This window comes from Apiospora hydei (genome assembly GCF_038363865.1).
Source record: "Apiospora hydei strain CBS 114990 chromosome Unknown utg000005l_segment0_segment0, whole genome shotgun sequence".
Classification (NCBI taxonomy): domain Eukaryota; kingdom Fungi; phylum Ascomycota; class Sordariomycetes; order Amphisphaeriales; family Apiosporaceae; genus Apiospora; species Apiospora hydei.
Genome location: NW_027117364.1, coordinates 1,617,949 through 1,640,789, shown reverse-complemented (window position 1 = coordinate 1,640,789; position 22,841 = coordinate 1,617,949). Strand labels below are relative to the sequence as shown.

At 41.5% G+C, this 22,841-nt stretch overlaps 6 protein-coding genes across 6 annotated transcripts; 4 read left to right on the top strand and 2 right to left on the bottom strand.

Annotated features, from left to right (window-relative positions):
- Window positions 1-39: 39 nt before the first annotated feature.
- PG997_005990 (uncharacterized protein) lies at window positions 40-800 on the bottom strand (the record flags this gene model as incomplete). The annotated part of the gene is made up of 3 exons (XM_066810305.1): window positions 40-498; window positions 549-673; window positions 737-800. 3 exons carry the CDS (start codon window positions 798-800, stop codon window positions 40-42), a joined length of 648 nt encoding a protein of 215 aa, XP_066669228.1.
- A 728-nt stretch (window positions 801-1,528) lies between these two features.
- PG997_005989 (uncharacterized protein) lies at window positions 1,529-2,518 on the top strand (the record flags this gene model as incomplete). Its single annotated transcript, XM_066810304.1, has 1 exon — window positions 1,529-2,518. One exon carries the CDS (start codon window positions 1,529-1,531, stop codon window positions 2,516-2,518), a length of 990 nt encoding a protein of 329 aa, XP_066669227.1.
- Window positions 2,519-3,105: 587 nt separating this feature from the next.
- PG997_005988 (uncharacterized protein) lies at window positions 3,106-3,681 on the top strand (the record flags this gene model as incomplete). Its single annotated transcript, XM_066810303.1, has 1 exon — window positions 3,106-3,681. One exon carries the CDS (start codon window positions 3,106-3,108, stop codon window positions 3,679-3,681), a length of 576 nt encoding a protein of 191 aa, XP_066669226.1.
- Window positions 3,682-3,750: 69 nt separating this feature from the next.
- On the top strand, window positions 3,751-5,229 carry PG997_005987 (uncharacterized protein; the record flags this gene model as incomplete). Its single annotated transcript, XM_066810302.1, has 2 exons — window positions 3,751-3,761; window positions 4,722-5,229. 2 exons carry the CDS (start codon window positions 3,751-3,753, stop codon window positions 5,227-5,229), a joined length of 519 nt encoding a protein of 172 aa, XP_066669225.1.
- A 131-nt stretch (window positions 5,230-5,360) lies between these two features.
- On the top strand, window positions 5,361-6,589 carry PG997_005986 (phosphatase activator; the record flags this gene model as incomplete). The annotated part of the gene is made up of 5 exons (XM_066810301.1): window positions 5,361-5,436; window positions 5,490-5,526; window positions 5,581-6,011; window positions 6,050-6,236; window positions 6,304-6,589. 5 exons carry the CDS (start codon window positions 5,361-5,363, stop codon window positions 6,587-6,589), a joined length of 1,017 nt encoding a protein of 338 aa, XP_066669224.1.
- Window positions 6,590-7,019: 430 nt separating this feature from the next.
- PG997_005985 (uncharacterized protein) lies at window positions 7,020-7,406 on the bottom strand (the record flags this gene model as incomplete). Its single annotated transcript, XM_066810300.1, has 1 exon — window positions 7,020-7,406. The coding sequence occupies one exon, from the start codon at window positions 7,404-7,406 to the stop codon at window positions 7,020-7,022; it is 387 nt and encodes a 128-aa protein (XP_066669223.1).
- Between the last annotated feature and the right edge of the window lie 15,435 nt (window positions 7,407-22,841).

Here is a 22,841-nt window from a genome sequence, read left to right as displayed (position 1 = left end):
GAGTACTTTGCTCCAAACTATAGCCAAAGTTCTGCCAGCCTATGAGCTGCCATTCACCTCATATTTGCCCTCAGTCTTCTCAATGTGATTTACCAGGTCCTCAATCGTACAGACCTTCAGGCCCCAAGTCCTTGCGAACTTGATGCAACCCTCTGCCCTCATCATACCCGGCGCCTGCCGTATCGCCTTTCCGGGCACCTCCTCCCCATCCTCGACCATTTCACAGATTGCCGCAACCTCACCGACGCCAGCAAGCCTGCAGAAATCCACTGCCGCCTCTGTATGACCCCTCCGCACGCGGACGCCGCCGTCGCGGGCTCTCAATGGCAGCACATGGCCGGGCCTTCGGAAACTCGCAGGGGTGGCCTTCGCGTCCGCCAGCGTGCGGCACGTCAGAGCGCGATCGTGGGCGCTGATTCCCGTGGTTATGCTCTCGTCCGCTCCGTCAACGGTCAGGGTGTAAGCGGTGCCCTTCAGGTCTTGGTTGTTGGTCACCATCTGGGGAGTTCGAGGGCGTCGCATAGCTTGCCCGGCATCGGCGCGCAAACATAGCCCGAGGAGTAGCGGATCATGAATGCCATTTGTTCTGTCGTAACGGATTGCGCGGATATGATGAGGTCGCCTTCGTTTTCGCGCGACGGGTCGTCGAGGACTACTATGAATTCGCCATCGCCTGCGTCGGATCAGCACTTAGCCAGGGATCCTGGAGGAAGAGGACGGGAAGCTGGGGACATACGGAAAGCGGCAATCGCGTCAGGTATAGAGTCGAACTGACTCTTTTCGATCTCTGCGGAAGGCATATTTGAAGATAATTGCCGTTGTTGAACACAATGGGCGGTTTTCTCTAGAAGTGAGTTTAAAGAATACTCCGGCCAAAGGCGGGTTTGGATAACTAAAATACTAGACGGAGGGGTAGCCGAAGTCAGATGTCGATTGCGACAGACGATGTCCAGTGACTGCGGCAACTCCGGCGCAGGCGTACTTTGGATATCCAAAAACCTCCAATTTAGAACCAGATGAAACCTGGCGTCTCGTAGATCTTCTTGATTGTTCTTCAGCAATGACTCAGCATCTGAGCCGGCCTATTTCAGGAGACTATCGGGACAGAATTGAGTTCTAGAACTTTTCTTGTATTCCCCAAGTCTAACAGCCAAGTAAAGAAAGTCCAAATGCATTGGCGGGGTGCTACTGCTGGAAATTGGACCCCTTACAGCTGGCTAATGCGCCAAAACATTGCTTATGCTTTCACTGGGGCCACATGACACATGCTGACTTTGGCTGACATGCAACTGCTTAGCGGGCTGACTAAACACTGAGGCATCCCGTCTCGGAGCCTACGGGCGGCTCTGCCATCGCCGATACACCGAGCACCTCAATTGGAACGCCGAGCACGACCTCATATTCGTTCTACGAGATCCCGAGCCGTTCGGACCGCCACAACGATACCTATCGTCCGAGCCTAGAGGCTAGAGAATAGGCTGTGGGGTAGGATAGAGGATACAGAAGGATTTTCTCTTCAGTATACACAATGGTGGCGCGTCCGTCAACCGCCGTTCTGCTTCGGCGACTTCGCGGTCAGACACCTGCTTTTCGGCGGCGGACTGAAAGTTTTGTCACCACCCGGTATACGACCCCCTACCTGGCCACCCGACACTGCTGCAGACCCTTCTCCTCGACGGGCTCCGGCTCACCAGCCGACAATGCCCACCCGTCGTCGTCGTCCGATCCGAACTTCACCACCGTGTCGCCCGATGAAGTCTCCCACTTCAACGCCCTCGCCTCCTCGTGGTGGGACCCCCACGGGCCCTCGCGCATCCTCCACCTCATGAACCCCCTGCGGCACGACTTCATCCGCATGTGTCGCAACTCAATCCTCGACAACCCTGCCACGACCGGGCTCACCTACCTCGACATCGGTTGCGGCGGCGGCATCTTCGCCGAGTCCGCGGCGCGGCTGCCCGGCACCAAGTCCGTAACGGCTATCGACCCGTCGCCCGAGGTGCTGAACATAGCGCGGGGCCACGCGCGCCGCGACCCGTCCCTGCGCAACAAGCTGCAGTATCTCAACACGCCGATTGAGCAGCTCACCGCGACGCTGAACGGCCAACAGCAGCAGCAGCCGCCGCCCCAACAAACGCAGTACGACGTGGTCTCGGTGTTCGAGGTGCTCGAGCACGTGTCGAACCCGGCGCAGTTCCTGGACCGGTGCGCGCCCTTCGTCAAGCCCGGCGGCTGGCTCGTCATGAGCACCATCGCGCGCACGTGGCTCAGCTGGTTCACGACGAACCTGATGGCCGAGGACGTGCTGCGGATCGTGCCGCGCGGGACACACGACTGGCAGAAGTACGTCAACGAGGCGGAGCTCCGGGGCCACTTCATGGCCGGGCGGTCCGGCCAGTGGGCCGAGCCGCGGTGCATGGGCGTCATCTACATACCCGGCGTGGGATGGCGGGAGGTGCAGGGGAGCGAGAAGGTGGGCAACTACTTCTTTGCCGTCCGGAAGACGGCGGAGGAGTAGGTGGGTGGCGGTTCAAACCAGAGGAGGGAATGGAATTTGGCATATCACTTGTATTATACAGTGTACTATATAGTCTGGCTATTAGACTAGATATGGTGCTTCGCGCGCCATTGTTATGCAATATACCCTTTGCGCCTGGATATTTGACCATCTGGGGGTTGATGCTCGACTGCGCGAGTGTTTGCTGTTGAGATGGACGCTATATTCGTCTTGGTGTTGGGTCACACAATTTCCATGTCAGATTGAACCCATACCATAATGAAATGCAGACGGAAGACAGTACTAGAATCACGGAAAAAAGTAACATGGTAGGTATGAGATGATCTGTATTATTACTAAGCAATGAATGTATGAAGTAGATTGGTGTATGATATCGATGTGTCCGTGATGGCTTGGCTGCCGGGCGCTAAGGCGCGGCGCAATTTCCTCATTCGATATGTTTTGGTAGAGAAGATCGTGTCCGTCCAGTGACGCCTTCTAAAGCGCATATCGGTTCTATATCATCGCGAATTGTGCGTTCATTTCCCGGCCAACTATTAGAGATGGGGAGCAATACTACTCGGCGGGCCTGGCCGCCCATAATCGCCATGCTGCAAGCAACTATCCTCCTCGCCATCTTCTCGGCAGCTCGCCCGGCCGCCGCCTGGACGATCCCGGCGTACGTCGAGCTGGGCTGGCCGCAGCCGCAGCGCGAGGACTATCTGCGCAAGGCGGGCGTCGCGCAGGCCGGCTACACCAACAGCCTGGGCTCGTGCCTGAACTACCCGGTGCCGGGCAACATCACGCGCATCCCGTTCCCCGTGCGCGGCGGCCGGCTGCAGTTCGACATGGTGAACTCGACGGGGCAGTTCTCGGACCATTACATGTCCGTCTTCTTCTACCTCGGCCATCTCTGGGCCGACGGCGGCTTCCGCAAGAAGCACAACTTTGAGCGCTTCCGCATGCAGAACTTTCGGACGGGGCCGAACTGTACGGAGCCCATCGACATGGTGGAGAGGGTCATGTATGAGGACGAGCGCAACGTCACGAGCGAGGCGGAGATTGTTGGGTTGAATGTCACGTTTGCGTTGCTATTTGATGATATTACGGGCAGATTTTCTGAGTATGAGAGTGTTCATCAGGTAAGTCATGTGTTGCTTGCTACTTCTGCAGGGCTACGATGACACCCCTCGCTGGGTGTTCTGGGTGTTCTGTGATGCGCACCCCCCATCATCTGGTATACTGATCAGTGAATGCAGTGTGCGTACGTGACGCTGGTGAACAGCTCGAACTACAATTTCACGGCCGCTGGTGTCTGTGGTCAGTCCAGCGCGGCCAGTTTGACAGAGGGCAGGTTGGCTGGAGCACTATCGTGGATGATGGCGGTATCAGTGGTATCTAGCATAGCTCTGTTGGTATAGAGTAGTATGAAACCCGTGAATATGATGAAACGAGTAAAGCAAATATTCCTCCTCGATAGCAGCAGACCCTGCACCAGTCCAAATTTTGTCCCTAATCTTACGTGTAAGCAGGTACGGAACAGGCTTTATATTAGCATATGGAGATTTTGGGGGTTCCTTTGCCAATCAAAATGAGTGACTGAGAGGGTAGAAGATAGAAATCTACGTTTTTGAGGTTGTTGGTATCACGTATCCTGGGTAAAGTGAATATAAGTCATGTGAGCCTTAGGATCTCAGTATTCGCTTATCTTGAGTCTTTGTTTGCCAAATATCAATGTGACAAACATGCCCCTGAAACTCCAGTGGTTGAGGGAGTGGACTTGGGGCAATCACGGGCAGGCAGGCAGGCGGTTAGGCGGCCAGTGACAATTGGGCGAAGGGCCCAAGCGTTTCAATAGCACCTCCCCAAGAGCCAGGATCAAGCAGGTACCTCTGCAGCCAATTTCCCAGCAAAGGTACTTGCTTGCTGTTGACTCGACGGTCGGGAAATAACACTTACCTGGGCAACCGCAACTTCCTTTCGACTGGGGTCCAACTTGGGAAGGAGAGCCTCCTGTCAATCTACCTGTTGTCGCAAACTTCATGATCGCATAGGACGAGACACCATCTCTGCTTCAATTGATCACTGAGACCTCTGGTGCTTCCCGCGGGCTCTTCCACGACGACTTCAATCAGCAGCAGTGACATCTACCAGTTCTGCATCCGCCGTTCATGCAATCCACTTCGCGACCTCGCGTTGATTGAACCGGTACACCTTTACACAGTCACCAATCCAGCTTCACCATCGCGTCGCCCGACGAAAGCTCGTCTCCAGCCGCCAAATTGTCAGACCTGCAGGAACATAACAACGGGCAGGCCGTGTCCACCGGGATCATAGCTGTCCATCCCCCAGCCGGGAACAGGGATTGCGCCAACAGACAAGAACTCGAAGACACCGACGATATTCAAGACCTCGACCCGAACCGTGGACGATCGCCTCCTCCACGCTACCCGTATCCAGCGTCAGAAGCCTCCGGCTCGACTTCGCTCTCTATCCCGCATACACGGCCCGCTCCACCGCCGTTCTTCGATCTTTACGAGTACGCATCGGCCGAAGATCTCGCCGACGAACATTTCGAGTCGCTTCCGCCGACCGAGAAGTCTCCTGCCCTTCAACTGCCCATCCGGCTTCCGCTGCGGCACCCGCATACGCTCCTCGCGCTACCAGTTCTTCTGAACCCCCGCGCGCCCTTGCACCCGCTGCTCAAGCTTCAACCGCCTACCAAGACGTAGTTGCCGAGACTAAACGGTCGCTTCCGCAAGACAATAAAGCAGAGTCGTCGGGCCAGAAGAGCGACGATCCTAACGAGCCGCCGCCCGCTTATACAGAAGGCTATAGCCCGCTACTCTCATTCACATACCTAATGGCTGCCGCCGGTGGTGCGTCGAGTATTATTACTCAAGTCCAGCAGGGCGGTCCGCCGATCAACACTATCGGAGGTATGGCAGTTTTGAATTGGTTGTGTGGAGGTCCCTGCTAATGCTAGGTACAGATGTCGGCGCCGATGAGACAATCACTATGGACTTGCGGTTAGTATCTCCTTTGATCTGGCTGCGATTCAGTTGACTGACATGAGAAACTAGGGGCACCCGCTTTGTCCTGTCAAGGGATGAACTGCTAACGCTCCCCGAGTTTGTCCTTCTGTCTCTCTTCCCTAACGGTCTCTTCCCGGAAGGACACATGGGAGGGTTCGCCGAAGGTGACGCCGTCCAAGTCGATGTTAGTACCCAGAACGATGTTCCTATCACTCAAGCAACTGCCAAACTCACCCCATGTACTTCCCCCTCCCGCTTGGTCACCAGTCCGACCAATGCGAGTCTGCCTCGCTCATCTACAACGCGCAATCTTCTATCAAATATCGACGTACATTTCACTAACCTCCCATCTCAGTATGACCCTGCATCCCTCCAATATATGCTAGACTTCTTCCGCAATGTTGCTCAATCAATCCCGAATGAATCATCTCCCAGTGCTTCACCTGATGGCGGTGCCATCCCTATTGATTCCCTTGGGGGTCAAGAGACGACGGAAGCAAGCGTGCTGGTATTATAGTGTTGCGCGAGGACCTCGACTTCTACGCCATCCCTCCCCGGGCCGACATTAACCAGGCGGAAATGATTGAAGTCAAGAGAGCTGCCGCGCGAGCCTTGCTGAGGCAAGATGGTATTTTCTCTGGCCTCAAGCGAAGTGACGAGCCCGGTACCACAGAGGCGCATCTTATTGAGATGCTTACTGCTGGGTGAGTGAATTGCTGATTCTGATAGTCTTATCCTCAATTCCTTTGGTCATGAACTAACAGTTTACAGTGGCTTTAACCACGACGATCGATGGGGTCACCGTGCGGGAGAACCCAACAAGGCGGTTGTATGCAGTCTCGCTCTTGCCAGATTACGTAGCGACATCCGCGGCAACGATATGGGCAACAACGCCGTCGGCATGGCGCAAAAGCTCCTTCTCTTCTGGCGCAAGCCTGCGAGGCGGTGTTGGTGGGAAGGCGTTGACCTGGAGAATGTCGAGGGTGTCGATGGAACTCTGAAGGTGTGGATTCGACGAGTGTGGACCCTCGAGATGAGTGTCATTGGCCTGCGCTGATGTCCCCCGGCATCATAAAAACCTGGCTACGGTGTAGCGGCTATTTCCTTTTTTGTTCAGCGGCATATCTGTTTTGCAAGCCAGCAGCAAGAAGAGGCTGCAATGTTTAGGATTCCCTGTCGTTAATATTTCGTTTCATTAGGTACTATAGGAATACATACTGGGGACGAGGCATCAAGTCTCCATATTCAATTGTAATTGAGGTATTTCAACGCTCTGACACTGTATGTGCTGGAACAAATGTGCAAATCGCTATCATCAGCAAACAGTGCCCTGCTCGTGGTGAATTTCTTATATATCGTAGCCAACCCTTCACCCGTGGAGTTCTCAACGCCGTGCCAATCCTCTTACGCACTTCTCTCACTTCACTGGTTTGGAACTCTTATATACCCTTTCGCGCTCGCCATTCCATCCCATCAGCGGGAATGTCTCACAAAGCTGCAGCTTCGATCTGCTTTTTCTGGGCCAATGCACCCAGCTTTTTGACCGCATCTTCCAAAACGGGCAAATTTGCGCCCTGGATGTAGGCGTTGCCGTTCACGGCGACCTGACGGCCTTCCTTAAAAAACATGAACGTCGGCATGGCACTGATACGATATGATGCTGCGACATCCCTGGCGTGATCCACGTTCACTTTCGCAACCGCGAAGAACCCGGGTAGGTTGTGTCTTGAGGCCAATAGCTCGAGGCGGGGCGCGATTTGTTTGCAGGGGCCGCACCAGTCCGCGTAGAAGTCCACGACAACGTAGGTGGTGTTCTTGAAGAGCTCATTGAGCTCCTCCATCGAACCGATGGCGACAGGTTTCCCGTCGCTCATTCTGAGAGTGGGTGAGACGGTATGGCTGCTGTAGTTTTCCGGGTTTTGCGCTTTACTGAGCAGACTGATCAGATTGTTGAGAAGATATAGGGGATTGTGCGCGCAGAGTATAGAGTCCCAATCGCGTCTGCTCTTAAGGCGATATACCGACGCTCGGCCTCAATGATATTGTTTCCAGAGCTGTCGACAGGATTCTATTTGAATATCGAGCGGGTCAGCTGGTCTGGCATGCCTAGATGTCGAACCAGTAAAAAACTGCCAAGGTTTGGTCGTGCGGGTTCGATGCTAAGTTTAGTGTCAGCTAGGATGGAGGCAGTAAACCTTCAAAGAGAGGAGTGGGTATCTTGCTTTTTCCAACTGCAATGCTTACTCACCTCGGGTTGACGACCCGTCGCATTCAGATAATGGTGAACTCGACGACGTTTCTCGATGTTGCCGGAAACGTCAGTAGTCCACCTAAGAAGGTCTGCAGGGTCCCTGACCACGAACCATCTTTGTACATCGTCAACAACCCAATCCTGAGGAACTGCGTTTCCCTGTCTGGGACAGGTCTTAACAGCAAAGCCTCATATGTTCCTTCACCTCCTTGTCCGTAATGTAATACTGGAAATGCCACTAGGTCTTCAGTAAACATATCGGGTATCATGCCGCCACGCGGGAGGCCTGAACCGTCATGTTCTATATCAAACCTGACATCGCAGGTTTTTGCTGATATGGTAGTACTGTTGACTGGCACCAACGTTCCTTTTACCCTAAGGTGGCCCGTATCTGGTACGAAGGGCGTTTGAACGGGCCCAATCTGCAATATCTCGAAGCAGCCAGTCTTTTTCTCGACACTCGTGACGTAGAAGCAAGGCCTGCAAGAAATGGGTCCATCCCACGAGGCCCATGACCAGCTCGGGCCTTGTGGGCATTTCAGTTTTCGCCTCTTGAGCTCAAAGCCTGGCATCGACCAAAGGAGGCCGTCCGCGAAGTCTTCCTTCCAAAGCCCGGCGACGTTGGTGAAGCCTGTGATCTCCGAAACTCTTTCCACCACTCCAGCCAAGGCCAGGAGCTTGTCCTGTTCCATTGTCAGGGAACGGTGGGTATAGGCCTCCACAATGTGGTACCATGAGTGCAAGACAGCCTTTGGGTCTTCTGAATACTGGCCGCTACTTGTCTTTCCCCCAAGCCAGGGCATTCGGTTAATGAGGAGATCTCCCGGTACCCGATTATCTTCTGACCAGTCCCCGCCCCAGCATTCGATGAAGATCAGGCTTTTCGTGAAATGGATGAGCCGTCGCGAGAGGATTCTCTCCTGAAACGTCCACCCCCGAGTATTCCATACCGCCCCTTCCAAGTCCATGGTTGGCTCATGATATATACTGGAAGAGTATTTGGTCCGCATATAACAGAAGCCCGCCTCGACTAACCCTTCGCTTGGTATGCAGTAGGGAACCTTGGCTGGCGGGGTATCTGGCCCAGGTCTGCTTAGAAAGCCGTCGTGTGCTGAAGTTGCACTAGTTGCAACGATAGTGACGTAGGCATTGGAATAGATGTTGGCCATCCGGGGAGCCTCGTGCAACCAATCTTCTTGGCTATCCTGGACGATACAAAGTGAATCAATCCAGACATAGCGGAGGTCCAGCGCACGTGTAACCTCCACAGCATCGCGGAATGTCTGGGGAAGAGAATCGTACTGGATTATTTCCATCATCGTTGGTATATTCTTCCAAGTCGTGACTAAGAAGGGTGGCGTGCTTCGAGAATTTCCCCAAACGTGGCTGAGCGTTGCATAGGATGTCCCGGCTGGTAAATCGTCTGTCTCGACTAACTTCACCCCTTGACATCCTGTGTCAACGTCGATTAGTCTGCTGGGAAGCTCCTTGTTTTTGGTCGCCCGGCATGTGACGTGGTTTCTAGAGCAATTTTCCAAATAGGCTTTCATTGCCATCTTGTTCGCAGGACTCAAGCTCCTGAGACTGGGGACTCGTCCTCTGATCCGCTTCGAGACTACGTGGCTATCTAAAGACCGATTAGTCTGGCATGGTGAAAAGGGGGTCTGAGAATGCTTACCGTGACTGCCACATATATAAAAGGGAACTCTCAAGAAACAGCAGTGATTCTCCCCATAACAAATGATGAGATGAAGTCGACTGGGTCCATCCTCGTGTGCCGATAGTCGGAAATTGACCTGAGTGTCCATCTGGATTGTTACTACCTCGAGGAGAACATCGCCCCTCCAGTTTGTTATATCGGGCACCAAGCTGGGGTTTGGCTTTTCACGTGGTAAATGCCATTGTATACCATGAGCGAACATCTCGCAAGCAGGACAGCCGGAGTCCAAGAGCTCCGGGAGCTCAGGGTATTGCACTCGACGGTTCCATGGCACATTGTACCTGATTGGGGTACACCTGAAGGCAAATGTGCAAGTGCAATACCGACAGAGGCCACTGAGGAGCCTGGGCTCCCGCCCATCCCATAGGGTAATCGCTGTATCGGACATGGTATAGATGGCATTATGATTGGGAAAAGGTGGTTAAATGCTTTGTAGCATTACAATAATTACTCATATTGGGTGACATTTGGAAACAACGCTCGCCTGTGTGGCCCCCTGTCTATGTTATTTTGGCGCCGCTATGAAGAGGGTAGTCGAAAGAGGGGCTGGCTGGACTGGCGGGATAGCCGCGCACGATGTGATGGCCGTGATAGGCAACCACATTCGGCGGGTTGCATATCCGGCTCCACAAACCGTGCAACAACATTATGTGTGATTACCAATCCAACCGAAATATCCATCTTGCCGATTAGCTGAGATGTTGGATGGTGATTTTGAAGATCTTGAGGTATGGTCTCATCCGTTTTCAAATTGGGTTAACTGCCCCCCTGGTGAAGATTCGGGTATTATTAATCCCTGTATAAGAAACCTAGGCATGTATATAATAAACGCGAATTCGAAACATATAAAGGAATATATTTACTTATAAATCGAGGTTTTATATATATTTTATTATCTTTTTATTATAAATATATATTACGTAAAAAGGGGGAAAGAAGAGGTTATATTATTTAAAAATTATTTATAATTATTTTATTAACGTGGTTTATTACTACGCGACGTATATTATTTAGCGACGTATTTTTTCTATTTTTTAACTTTTTTATATAAATTAATTTAATTATAACGTTTAAAATTAATTAAAACTATTCGCTATTTAATTCCTCGCTTAATTTTATATTTTTTTACATATTCGCGCATTGTAACCTATTTCGCCGTAGATACTATAACGCCTGCCGCCCGTCGCGCGCCTCTTTAATAAACCACTATTTTTACCTTTATCGGGCGCTAAACGCTTCTCTTTTACCTTTTTATTTTATAATTACTAAGATTCCTTAATAATAAAAGCTCCTTTAAGCTAGACTCGCGATTTTTTAGCTCTCCGGCGCTTAAAAAAGTATTAAATTAGCCTCCTTTAGCATATATATTTTATCGCGCATAAAGGTTATTTTATCGGCTATTTTAATTATACTTTTCGCTATTTAATTTACCGCATTTAAAATTAACGTTAAAAAGCTTTTTTAATAAGTAAATATCCTTTTTTAATATAAATAAAGTGCTTAATTATTTATTAAGGGTTAAATAGCGTTTAAAAATTATAAGTATTAGCCGTCCTCGGACGGGATAAGTTAAGTGTAAACGTTCAGAGACGTATATTTAATTTATTAATTACTTTATCGGGATTATAAAAGATTAAATTAAAAACGTTAAATTTAAATTTAATATTATTTTTCGTAAAAATAGCGAAATACGCGGTTTTAAAAGCGATAAAAAACTCGAGCTTCGTAATATAATTTATTAAGGCCTTAATAAATAACTCGATTTCCTTTAAATAAATACGCTTTAAAGCCGAATAAAATACTATATCGAGTGGTTAAAATAAATAAAATAAATAAAAAAGTAACGTGGTTTACTACTACGCAACGTATATTACTTAGCGACGTATTTTTTTTACTTCTCGACCCTTTTATATAAATTAATTTAATTATAACGTTTAAAATTAATTAAAACTATTCGTTATCCGATTCTTCGCTTAATTTTATATTTTTTTATATATTCGCGTATTGTAACCTATTTCGCCGTAAACACTACAGCGTTTTTTACCGGTCGCCCTCCGCTTTAACGAACCTCTATTTTTATTTTTATCGGGCGCTAAACGTTTCCCTTTTACCTTCTCGTTCTGTAGCTGCTGAGATTCCTTAATAATAAGGGCTTCTCTAAGTTAAACTCGCGACTTTTTAACTTTCCAGCGCTTAAAAAGTATTAAATTAACTTTCTTTAATATATATATCCTATCGCGTATAAGGGTTATTTTATAAGTTATTTTAATTATACTTTTCGCTATTTAGTTTACCGTATTTAAAATCGGTATCGAAGAACTTTCTTAATAAATATATAACGTGGTTTACTAGTAAGCGGGATATATTATATACCGGGACACTTTTTTAACCGACTATATTTTTTAAACTTTAATACGTTTTAATTCTATAATTATAATGCTTAATTCTTTATTAAAAAACGGATCGATTTAGCGATTTAAGCGACGCGAAACCCCGTAAAGTATATTAGCTAAAGAGCTGCTGCGAAAGCCTTTAATGTCCCACGAATTTTTTTAAACTACCGACTCTACGGCCGACTTTTACAACGCGAAATCGGACACTTTCGACGAAAATTAAATCCGATTAAAAGGAGGTGCTTCGTAATTATATAATTAATTTAAATATTTAAGGGATGCCTCTTAATATAACTAGTGTAGAAAATATAGCTAATCTTTTACCGCGTCGCGGCGGCGAACGCGTCGGTAAGCACTGGGTTAGGCGATTTATTAACCGTAACCTAAACCTTAAGACTAGAATAAATTATCGATACGATTATTAAAGGGCCCTTTACGAGGATCCGAACGTTATTTCCGGTTAGTTTAGGCTAGTCGCGAATATTAAAGCTAAATACGGCATCGTTAATAAGAATATATATAATTTCGATAAAACCGGCTTTATAATAAATATAATCGGGTTAACCCTCGTCGTAATACGCGCCGATCGGCGTGGGAAAGCGAAATCGGTCCAGCCTGGCAATCGGGGAATAGTCGACGGCGATTAAATGCATTAATTCGTAAAGCTGGTGCATTCCGCCGTTTTTAATCGTTCAGGGCTAATATTACCTAGCGAACTAAGCTACCGAATACGACTTACCGGGTAATTAAGTAATTAAACTAACTTCGAATAGCTAAATAAATAATAAAATAGGCTTAAACTAAATTAAGTATTTCGATAAATATACTAAGTCGCGAACGAAGGGTTTATATCGCCTCTTAATTCTCGACGGCCACGAGAGCTATATTTCGGCCGAATTCGAGGTATACTATAAAAACAACGGCATTATTACGCTCAGTATGCCTCTTTATTTTTTTTATTTACTTTAGTTATTAGATGTGGCACTTTATTCGCCTTTAAAGCGCGCGTATTCGAAGGAAATCGAGCTATTTATTAAAACCTCGATTAATTATATTACGAAGCTCGAGTTTTTTATCGCGTTTAAGGCCGCGTATTTTACTATTTTTACGGAAATTAATATTAAATTTAAATTTAACGTATTTAATTTAATACCTTATAACCTTAACGAGGTAATTAATAAGCTAAATGTGCGTCTCCGGATATTTATACTTAGCTCGTCGCGTTCGGGGACGGTTAGCACCTACGACTTTTAAACGCCGTTTAACCTTTAATAAATAACTAAGCACTCTTCTTTTATTAAAAAAGGGTGTTTACCTATTAAGGAAGCTTCTCAACGCTAATTTTAAAAACGGTAAACTAAATAACGAAAAGTATACATATAGTTATATATAAAATAACCCTTATAAAGGATTAAATACGCATATTATAAGAGGTTAATTTAGCTTTTTCGAAGCGCCGGAAAATTAAAAAGTCACGAGTTTAGCTTAAAGAAGCCCTTACGATTAAAGAATCTCGAAGGCTGCAGGACGAGAAAGTAAAAGGGAAGCGGCTAGCGACTAATGAAGGCGAAAATAGTAGTTTATCGAAAAGGCGCGCGACGGGCCGCAGGCGTTGTGGGATCTGCGGCGAAACAGGCCATAATGCGCGAACATGTAAAAAAAAATATAAAATCGAGTAACGAATCGGATAGCGAGTGAATTTAATTAATAAAGCGTGTTGTAATTAAATAAACTTATATAAAAGTGTTAAAAAGTGGAAAAAATGTCCCGGTATGTGATATATCCCGCTTACTAGTAAACCACGTTACCTTTTTTTAATATAAATAAAGTATTTAATTATCTATTAAAAATTAAACGACGTTTAAGGGTTATAAGTATTAACCGTCCTCGGACGGGATAAATTAAATATAAACGTTTAAAAACGTATATTTAACTTATTAATTACCTCGTTAAGATTATAAAGGATTAAATTAAAAGCATTAAATCCGGATTTAATGTTATTTTCTATAAAAATAGCGAAATACGCGGCTTTAAAAGCGATAAAAAACTCGAGTTTCGTGATATAATTTATCGAGGCCTTAATAAATAGCTCGATTTCTTTTAAATAAGCACGCTTTAAAGCCGAATAAAGTGCTATATTAAATAACTAAAGTAAATAAAATAAATAAGAAGGCATATCGAGTGTAATAATATTATTATTTTAATAATATACCTCGAATTTAGTCGAAATATAGCTCTTATAGCTATCGATAATTAAAAGGCGGTGGGAACCTTTCGTTTACGCTTTAATATATTTATCGAAGTGTTTAATCTAATTTAAGCCTGTCTCGTTATTAGTCTAACTATTAGAAGTCGGCTTAATCACCTAGTCGCCCGGTAAATCGGTTTCGCGGGACTAGTTCGCGAGGTAATATTAGCTTTAAATGATTAAAAACGGCGGAATATATTAGCTTTACGAATTAATATATTTAATCGCCGTTGCTTATTCCCGATTATTAAGCTGGACTGATTTCGCTTTTCTACGCCGCTCGGCGCGTATTACGACGAGTATTAACCCGATTATACCTATTATAAAACCGGTCTCGTCGAAATTTTAAATATTTTCGTTAACGATCCCGTATTTCGCCTTTATATTCGCGACTAGCGTAAACTAGCCGGAAATAACTTTAAAATTTTTATAAAAAACCCTTTAATAATCGTACCGACGATTTATTTTAATCTTTAAGTCCGGGTTATAATCGATAAAGCGCCTAACCCAGTGCTTACCGACGCGGTCGCCGCCGCGCGACGCGGTAAAGAGATTAGTTATATCTTCTACACTAGCGAAATTAAAAGGTATTCCTCGGATATTTAAATTAATTATATATTTATAAAATACTTCCTTTTTAATTAAATTTAATTTACGTCGTTTCGGTCGGATTTCGCGTTTTAAAGTTCGGCCGTAGATTCGATAACGTAAAATTAATTTAGGTATATTATAACGTAGTTTACCATTAAGTCGAATATATTATTAAGTTAAATACTTTTTTTATATTTCGATATTTCTATATAAATTTATTTAATTATAACGCTTTAAATTAATTAAAATTACTCGCTATCCGATTCGCTACTTAATTCTATATCCTTTTTACACGTTCGCGCATTGTGACCGGTTTCGCCGCAGTTGCCATAGTGTTTACCGCCCGTCGCGCGTCGTTTCGACGAGCTACTATTTTCGCCTTCGCCGGTCGGTAAACGTTTCTTTTTTGCCTTTTCGTTTTATAGCGCTTAAAATTCCTTAATGGTAAAGGCTCCTCTAAGCTGGATTCGTAATTTTTTAGCTTTCCGGCGCTTCGAAAAGGCTAAATTAGCATTTTAAAGGGTGCGGACCTGATTTTTTAATATAGTTACTTTGTAAGCTATTCGGGTTATACTTTTCGCTATTTAGTTTACCGTATTTAAAATTAGCGTTAAAAAATTTCTTTAATAAGTAAACACTCTTTTTTAATATAAATAGAGTGCCTAGTCGTTTATTACGGGTTAGACGGCGTTTAAGGGTTATACGTGCTTAGAGTCCCGGGTCGCGACTGCTCCGGTGTAGGCGTTTAAAGTTGTATATTTAGTTTATTTATCACTTTATTCGAATAGTGAGGTACTAAGCCGGATGCGTTAAATTTAAATTTAATATTAATTTCCGTAAAAACAGTAAAATATACGGCTTTAAACGCGATAAAGAACTTAAGCTTCGTAATATAGTTTATCGAAGCTTTAATAAATAGCTCGATTTCTTTCGAATAAGCACGTTTTAAGGGCGAATAAAGTGTTATATCGAGAGGTTAAAATAAGTGCGATAAATAAAGAGGTATATTAATAGTAATAATATTATTATTTTAGTAGTATGCTTCGAATTCGGCCGAAATATAGCTCTCGTGGCCGTCGAGAATTAAGAGGCGGTAACGATTTTTTATTTACGATTTAATATGTTTATCGAAGTGCTTAATTTAATTTAAACCTGTTTTGTTATTAGTTTATTTATTAAAAATCGGTTTAATTACCTAATCGCCCGGTAAGCTATTTTCGCGCGACTAGTTCGCGAGGTAATATTAGCTTTAAACGATTAAGAAAAACGGAATGCACTAGCTTTACGAATTAATGCATTTAATGGCCGTTAATTATTCCCGATTATTAAGCTAGACCGATTTCGCTTTCCTACGCCGATTAACGCGTATTACGACGAGTATTAACCCGATCATGCTTATTATAAAGCCGGTCTCGTCGAAATTCCATATGTCCTTATTAATAATACCGTATTTAGCCTTAATATTAATAACTAGGCTAAACTAGCCGGAAATAACCTTCGGATTTTTATAAAGAGCCCTTTAATAGTCGTACCGACGGTTTATTCTGGTCTTAAAGTCCGGGTTACGGTCGATAAAGCGCTTAGCCCAGTGCTTACCGACGCGGTCGCCGCCGCGCGACGCGATAAAGAGATTAGCCATATTTTTTATATTAATTATCTTTAAAGGCATCCCTCGAGTATTTAAATTAATTATATACTTACGAAGCACCTTTTTTTAATCGTATTTAATTTATATTTTAAATATCGGATTTCGCGTCGTGCGGTTCGGCCGTAAAGTCGGTCGCTAAGGGTGAATAATGAGACGACGTAGTGTTTCGCCGTAGCTCTTTAATTAATTTAGGTTAAACCGTTTCGTAACGCTTAAATTACTAAGGTTATCCGCTCTTTTAAAATAAATAAAGCATTATAATTATAAAGTTATTACGCGTTAAAATTTAATTAAATAGGTTAATAATAAAAGTGTTCGATTTAATAATATATTTAACTTAATAATAAACCACGTTAAGCTTTTATTATTATTCTTTAATTTATTTAATTCGGTCCGTTTCGTATCGCTTAAATTATTAAAACTATCCGATCTTTTTAAAATTAATTAAGCATTATAATTATAAAAGTATTACGCGTTAAAATTTAATTATATTAAAATTAAATTTAAGTGCGTCGCTAAATAATATACGTCGCGTAGTAGTAAACCATGTTATACTAAGTGTAATAATATTATTATTTTAGTAATATATCTCGAATTCGGCCGATATATAACTCTCGTGGCTATCGAGAATTAAAAGGCGGTAGCGACTTTTTATTTATAATTTAGTATATTTATCGAAGTGTTTAATCTAGTTTAAACCTGTCTCGTTATCGGTTTATTTATTAAAAATCGGTTTAATTATTTAATCGCCCGGTAAACTATTTTCGCGCGACTAGTTCGCGAAGTAATATTAGCCCTAAACGATTAAAAAGGGCGGAATACACTAGCTTTACGAATTAATATATTTAATAGCCGTTAACTATTCCCGATTACTAAGCTGGACCGACTTTACCTTCCCACGCCGATCAGCGCGTATTACGACGAATATTAACCCGATTATGCCTATTATAAAGCCGGTCTCGTTAAAATTCTATATATTCTCGTCGACGATGCCGTATTTAGCCTTAATATTAATAATTAGGCTAAACTAACCGGAAATAATTTTCGAATTTTTATAGAGAGCCCTTTAGTAATTATACCGACGGTTTATTCTAGTTTTAAAGTCCGGGTTATAGTCGATAAAGCGCCTAGCCTAGTGCTTACCGACGCGGTCGCCGCCGCGCGACGCGATAAGGAAATTGGCTATATTTTCCACACTAGCTATTTTTAAAGGCATCCCTCGGGTATTTAAATTAATTATATACTTATAAAACACCTTTTTTTTAATCGTATTTAATTTATATTTTAAGTATCGGATTTCGCGTCGTGCGGTTCGGCCGTAAAGTCGGTCGCTAAGGGTAAATAATAAAACGACGTAGTGTTTCGCCGTAGCTCTTTAACTAATTCGAGTTAAACCGTTTCGTAACGCTTAAATTATTAAGGTTATCCGCTTTTTTTAAAATAAATAAAATATTATAGTTATAAAGTTATTACGCGTTAAAGTTTAATTAAATAAGTCGATAATAAAAATGTCCGACTTAATAATATATTCGACTTAATAGTAAACCACGTTAACTACTTTTTAAATAAATTTTAACGTAGAATTCTTCGAGTTTTACGCGAAATTTATTAAGTTAATTAATTTAATTAAAATCCCTCACTTCGAGTAAAAATATAAACTAAACCGAAAGTATATTAACCGGCTACGAACTTTTATTTTATATTATTATATAAATTAATTCCTCGACTTTTAAAGGTTTTATATAAAATATTTTAAGGCGTATTAATAGTTAAAAGAAATAGCTAAAAAGCATTTATCTCGTTTTATTAAGCTTTTTAAAATAAAGGCTAAAATAATATCCTCGTTCTTTTTTAATTTTATTATATTTAATTTAAGTATTCCGATTATTACGTTAATTAATCGACCTATTAACTTAGCCTTAACCGTTTTAACGAAAGCTCCCGCATACGCTCCTTGGGCGACCACGCCCGCTACACGCGGCTTTTTAGCCCTTAAAACTACCCCGAACCTTTTTAAATCCGCTTATTATAATTATAAAAAAGCTGGGCATTTTACTAGTTAATATTCGGAAGACGACGCAGTCGTTAATGCGATTACCGAGTAGATTAAATTTTATAGCTCGTTAGAAAAGTCGGGAAAAGAGAAAGCTTAAATAAAGTTTCCCGCCTAGGTTTTATATTTAATATTAATTAATTAACGGTAAAAATAATCGAACTTTTTCCTTTTAATAATTTAATCGGAGGTAACGTATTTATTATTAATATAATAATTAAAAGAGACGAGATCGCTATTTTTTTACGCGTATTAATTAATATCGAAATATAAATATAATTATTAATTAATAAAGCGTTTTACGTCCGCCTCGTATAAGTTTAATCTTTTTTTTAAACCGTTTATAATAAACCGGTTACCGTAAAAGAATTCGAAAACATAATTATTTAATCGATTTAAAGTTTTATTACGATTAATTTTTAAATATACGGTCGCACTTTTTACGATAACGTGGTTTACCACTAAGTCGATTATATTACTTCGCCGATTACTAGCTTAATTAATATTTTTTATTAAACTTTAATACGTTTTATTTTTATAATTATAATGCTTAATTCTTTATTAATAAATAAGCTCGAATTAATAATTTAAGCGATGCGAGATCTTATAAAACCTATTAGTTAAAAGGCTATTACGAAGGCTTTCGACGTTTTATAATCGACGATTAGCGACCGATTAAACGGCCGAATCCTACGACGCGAAATTTAATATCCACAGCGAAAATTAACGTTAACTAAAAAAAAGGTACTTCGAAATTATATAATTAACCTAAATATTTAAAAAATACTTCCTAATATTATTAATATAAAAAATATAGCTAATTTTTTTACCGCGTCGCGCGACGGCGAGCGCGTTAATAAGTACTAGGTTAAGCGCTTTATCGACCGTAACCCGGACTTTAAGACCCGAATAAACCGTCGATATAATTATTAAAAAGCTTTTTACGAAAATACGAAGGTTATTTCCGCTTAATTTACGTTAATTATAAATATAAAAGCTAAATACGGTATTTTTTAATAAAGACTTTTAAAATTTTAACGAGACCGGCTTTATAATAAATATAATCGGGTTAATACTCGTCGTAATACGCGCCGAGCGGCGTGAAAAGGCGAAGTCGGTTTAGCTTAATAATCGAGAATAAATAATAGCGATTAAATATATTAATTCGTAAGGCTAGTATATTCCGCCCTTTTTAATCGTTTAAGGTTAATATTACTTCGTGAACTAGTTTTACGAAACCGATTTACCGGGCGACTAAGTAATTAAGGCGATTTTTAATAATTAAATTAATAACGAAATAAGCTTAAACTAAATTAAGTATTTCGATAAATATATTAAAATATATAAAAAAAGTCCCTATCGCTTTTTAATTCTCGATAACTATAAAAGCTATATTTCGGCCGATTTCGAGATATAACGTAATCTACGGTTTAATTAAACACACGGTTTAATTAAACACTTTCTTTTAATTTCGTATAACTTATATTCTATGCTTTATATTTTTACTACCTACGATAATAAATTAATAAAAAAAGAACGATATATAATTAGCGTTTTAAGCGCTTTAAAAAAACCTTAAATTATATGTATAAGCCGCAGCGCGAATATATAATATTTTTTATATAACCTTACGTTACCGGCGTCGCGGTAGTATTTTACGACGAAATACGTAATCGTTAACGTAAAAGTTTACGAATTTCGAAAAATAATTAATCGTAGAATATATAATTAATTTAAATTCGTAATCGTTTCCGCTTCGAATAAATAATATTAAAAATATAGCGAATCGATTATTTAATCTACGCGACGCGGGGACGCGTCGGCGTTAATTAAGCTATTAACTTTATACGACGATAATTAGATCTCTAAACGCGTTTTAACTGAAAAATCGATTATTAAAGAGTTTTTTACGAAAATCCCGACGCGTATCGCGCGTAGTTTATTTTTATATAAAATATAATTAATAAATATAAAATTTAAAAAATATATATATATAATTTTAACGAAACCGGGTTTTTTTATAAATTAAATCTCGTTCGAAATAGTTATAACCACCTCCGATTAACGCGGAAGGCCTAGGGTAGTATAACAAAGGAACCGGGAATGGGTTATAGTGATTCAGGGCGTCGGATTACACGGTTACGCCATCCCTCCGTATATTATTTTTACCGGGAAAACGCACCTTTTTCCTGGTACGAAAACAGCTCGTTACCGAAAAACTAGGTAATCGTAGTTATTAAAAATAGCTAGACCACGAATAAAAGAGGCGAGGATTAAATTTAATACTTCGATAAATACACGAAATCTTATACGAAGGGTGCTTACCGCCTATTAATCCTTAACGGCTATAAAAGTTACCACTCGATAGCTTTCGAGCTTTATTATAAAAAAAAACTCGATTATTATACTTTACATGCTTTTTTATTTATCGTATAAATTTTAACCTTTTAATATCGGTTATTTTCGTGCGTTAAAAAGGGCGTACGAGAAAAAAATTAAAGGTTTTATACGGGCGTATATTATTTATATTTTAAAAGAGGACTTCTTACTAGCGTTTTTAAAAGCGTTCCAGGCGATTTTTACCGTTTCGAATATATAAAGAGGCTTTTAAAGGATAAGACTCGTCTCGTATAATCCGAAATATATTATTTTATAGTTAAATATAAAGCTACGTATTTTAACACCTCCGGGGATATTTTTCGGCCTACTTATTCCTTAAGAATTAAAGATTTTAAATAACCCGATTAAAGCTTAATTTTAAACCGAATACGTTCGAAACCGTATCGTACGGCATTAAAATAACTCTCTAACGTCGATTTTAATTAAACTTAATTAAATTACGAAAAGTATAACGCAGGTAATATATTAGCTCGCTTTTTTAAAAAATAAAGTAACCGTACTATAAAAAGTAAATAAAATACTTAACCGGCGCCGCTATACAAAAAAAGCGGCTATAAAATAAAGAATTACTTCGTATATAAGTTAAAAAAACCTATAGTTTTAAAGGGACATTAATAAACAGTTACAGGATAAATCGCGCCGGAGTAATAGTCGTACGAGAAGGCTTAAAACGCGCCCGCGACGCTATAAAATCTGCGGAGAGCCCGGGCATTATACGCGCACCTATTAAAATAATATAAAAATATTTAAAGAAAAGGATTCCAATTAATTTTAATATATTAAATACGTTATAATAAAATTAATTTATATTTCGTTATACGAGGCCTTAAAAAGTGTTTAATTAAACCGTGTGTTTAATTAAACCGTGAACTACGTTATACGCGATAAAATATATATATTAAAAAAGGTTAATTTAATACCTTTTAAGCGCCGGAGAATTAAAAAATCGTAAATCCAGCTTAAAAAAACCTTTACTATTAAAAAATCTCAGTAATTATAAAACGAAAAGGTAAAAAGGAAGCGTTTAGCGCCCGATAAAAATAAAAATAGGGGTTCGTCGAAACGGAGGGCAACCGGTGGAAGGCGCTGTGGTGTTTACGGCGAAACAGGTCACAATACGCGAACATATAAAAAAATATAAAATTAAGCGAGAAATCGAATAGCGAATAGTTTTAATTAATTTTAAGTATTATAATTAAATTAATTTATATAAAAAAATCGAAAAATAAAAAAGTATATCGCTAAGTAATATACGTCGCGTAATAATAAACTACGTTAAGCACTTTATTTATATTAAAAAAAAATTTACTTATTAAAAAAGCTTTTCGACGCTAATTTTAAATACGGTAAATTAAATAGCGAAGGGTATAATTAAAATAGTTTATAAAATAACCTTTATATATAATCGGATACGTACTTTAAAAAAGGCTAATTTAATTTTTTCGAAGCGCCGAAGAGTTAAAAAGTCGCGAGTCTAGCTTAGAAAAGCCCTTACGATTAAGGAATCTCGAAGGCTGCAAGACGAGAAGGCAAAAGGGAAACGGCCAGCGATTAATAAAAGCGAAAATAATAATTTATCGAAGAGGCGCGTAACGGGCGACAGGCGTTATAATATCTACGGCGAAACAGGTTATAATGCGCGAACATATATAAAAGATGTAAAATCGAGTAACGAATCGAATAGCGAATAATTTTAATTAATTTAAAGCGTTATAGTTAAATTAATTTATATAAAAGTATTAAAATATAAAAAAAATAATACGAGAGGTAATATAATTCGCTTAGTAGTAAACCACGTTATATAGAGTTTATTTTATATAATATAACCTCGTAACGTTTAATATATATTTAATACGCACGCCGGTTTTATATTACTACCTATAGTTTACTATTAAAGTATATAACTCGCCCTTTTTTACTCGGGTTTACATTTGCCCGCCTGCCGGTATGTGTTAAGCCCCACCACTAGCGCACCTACACCTTACTCCACTATCCACCATCCAGC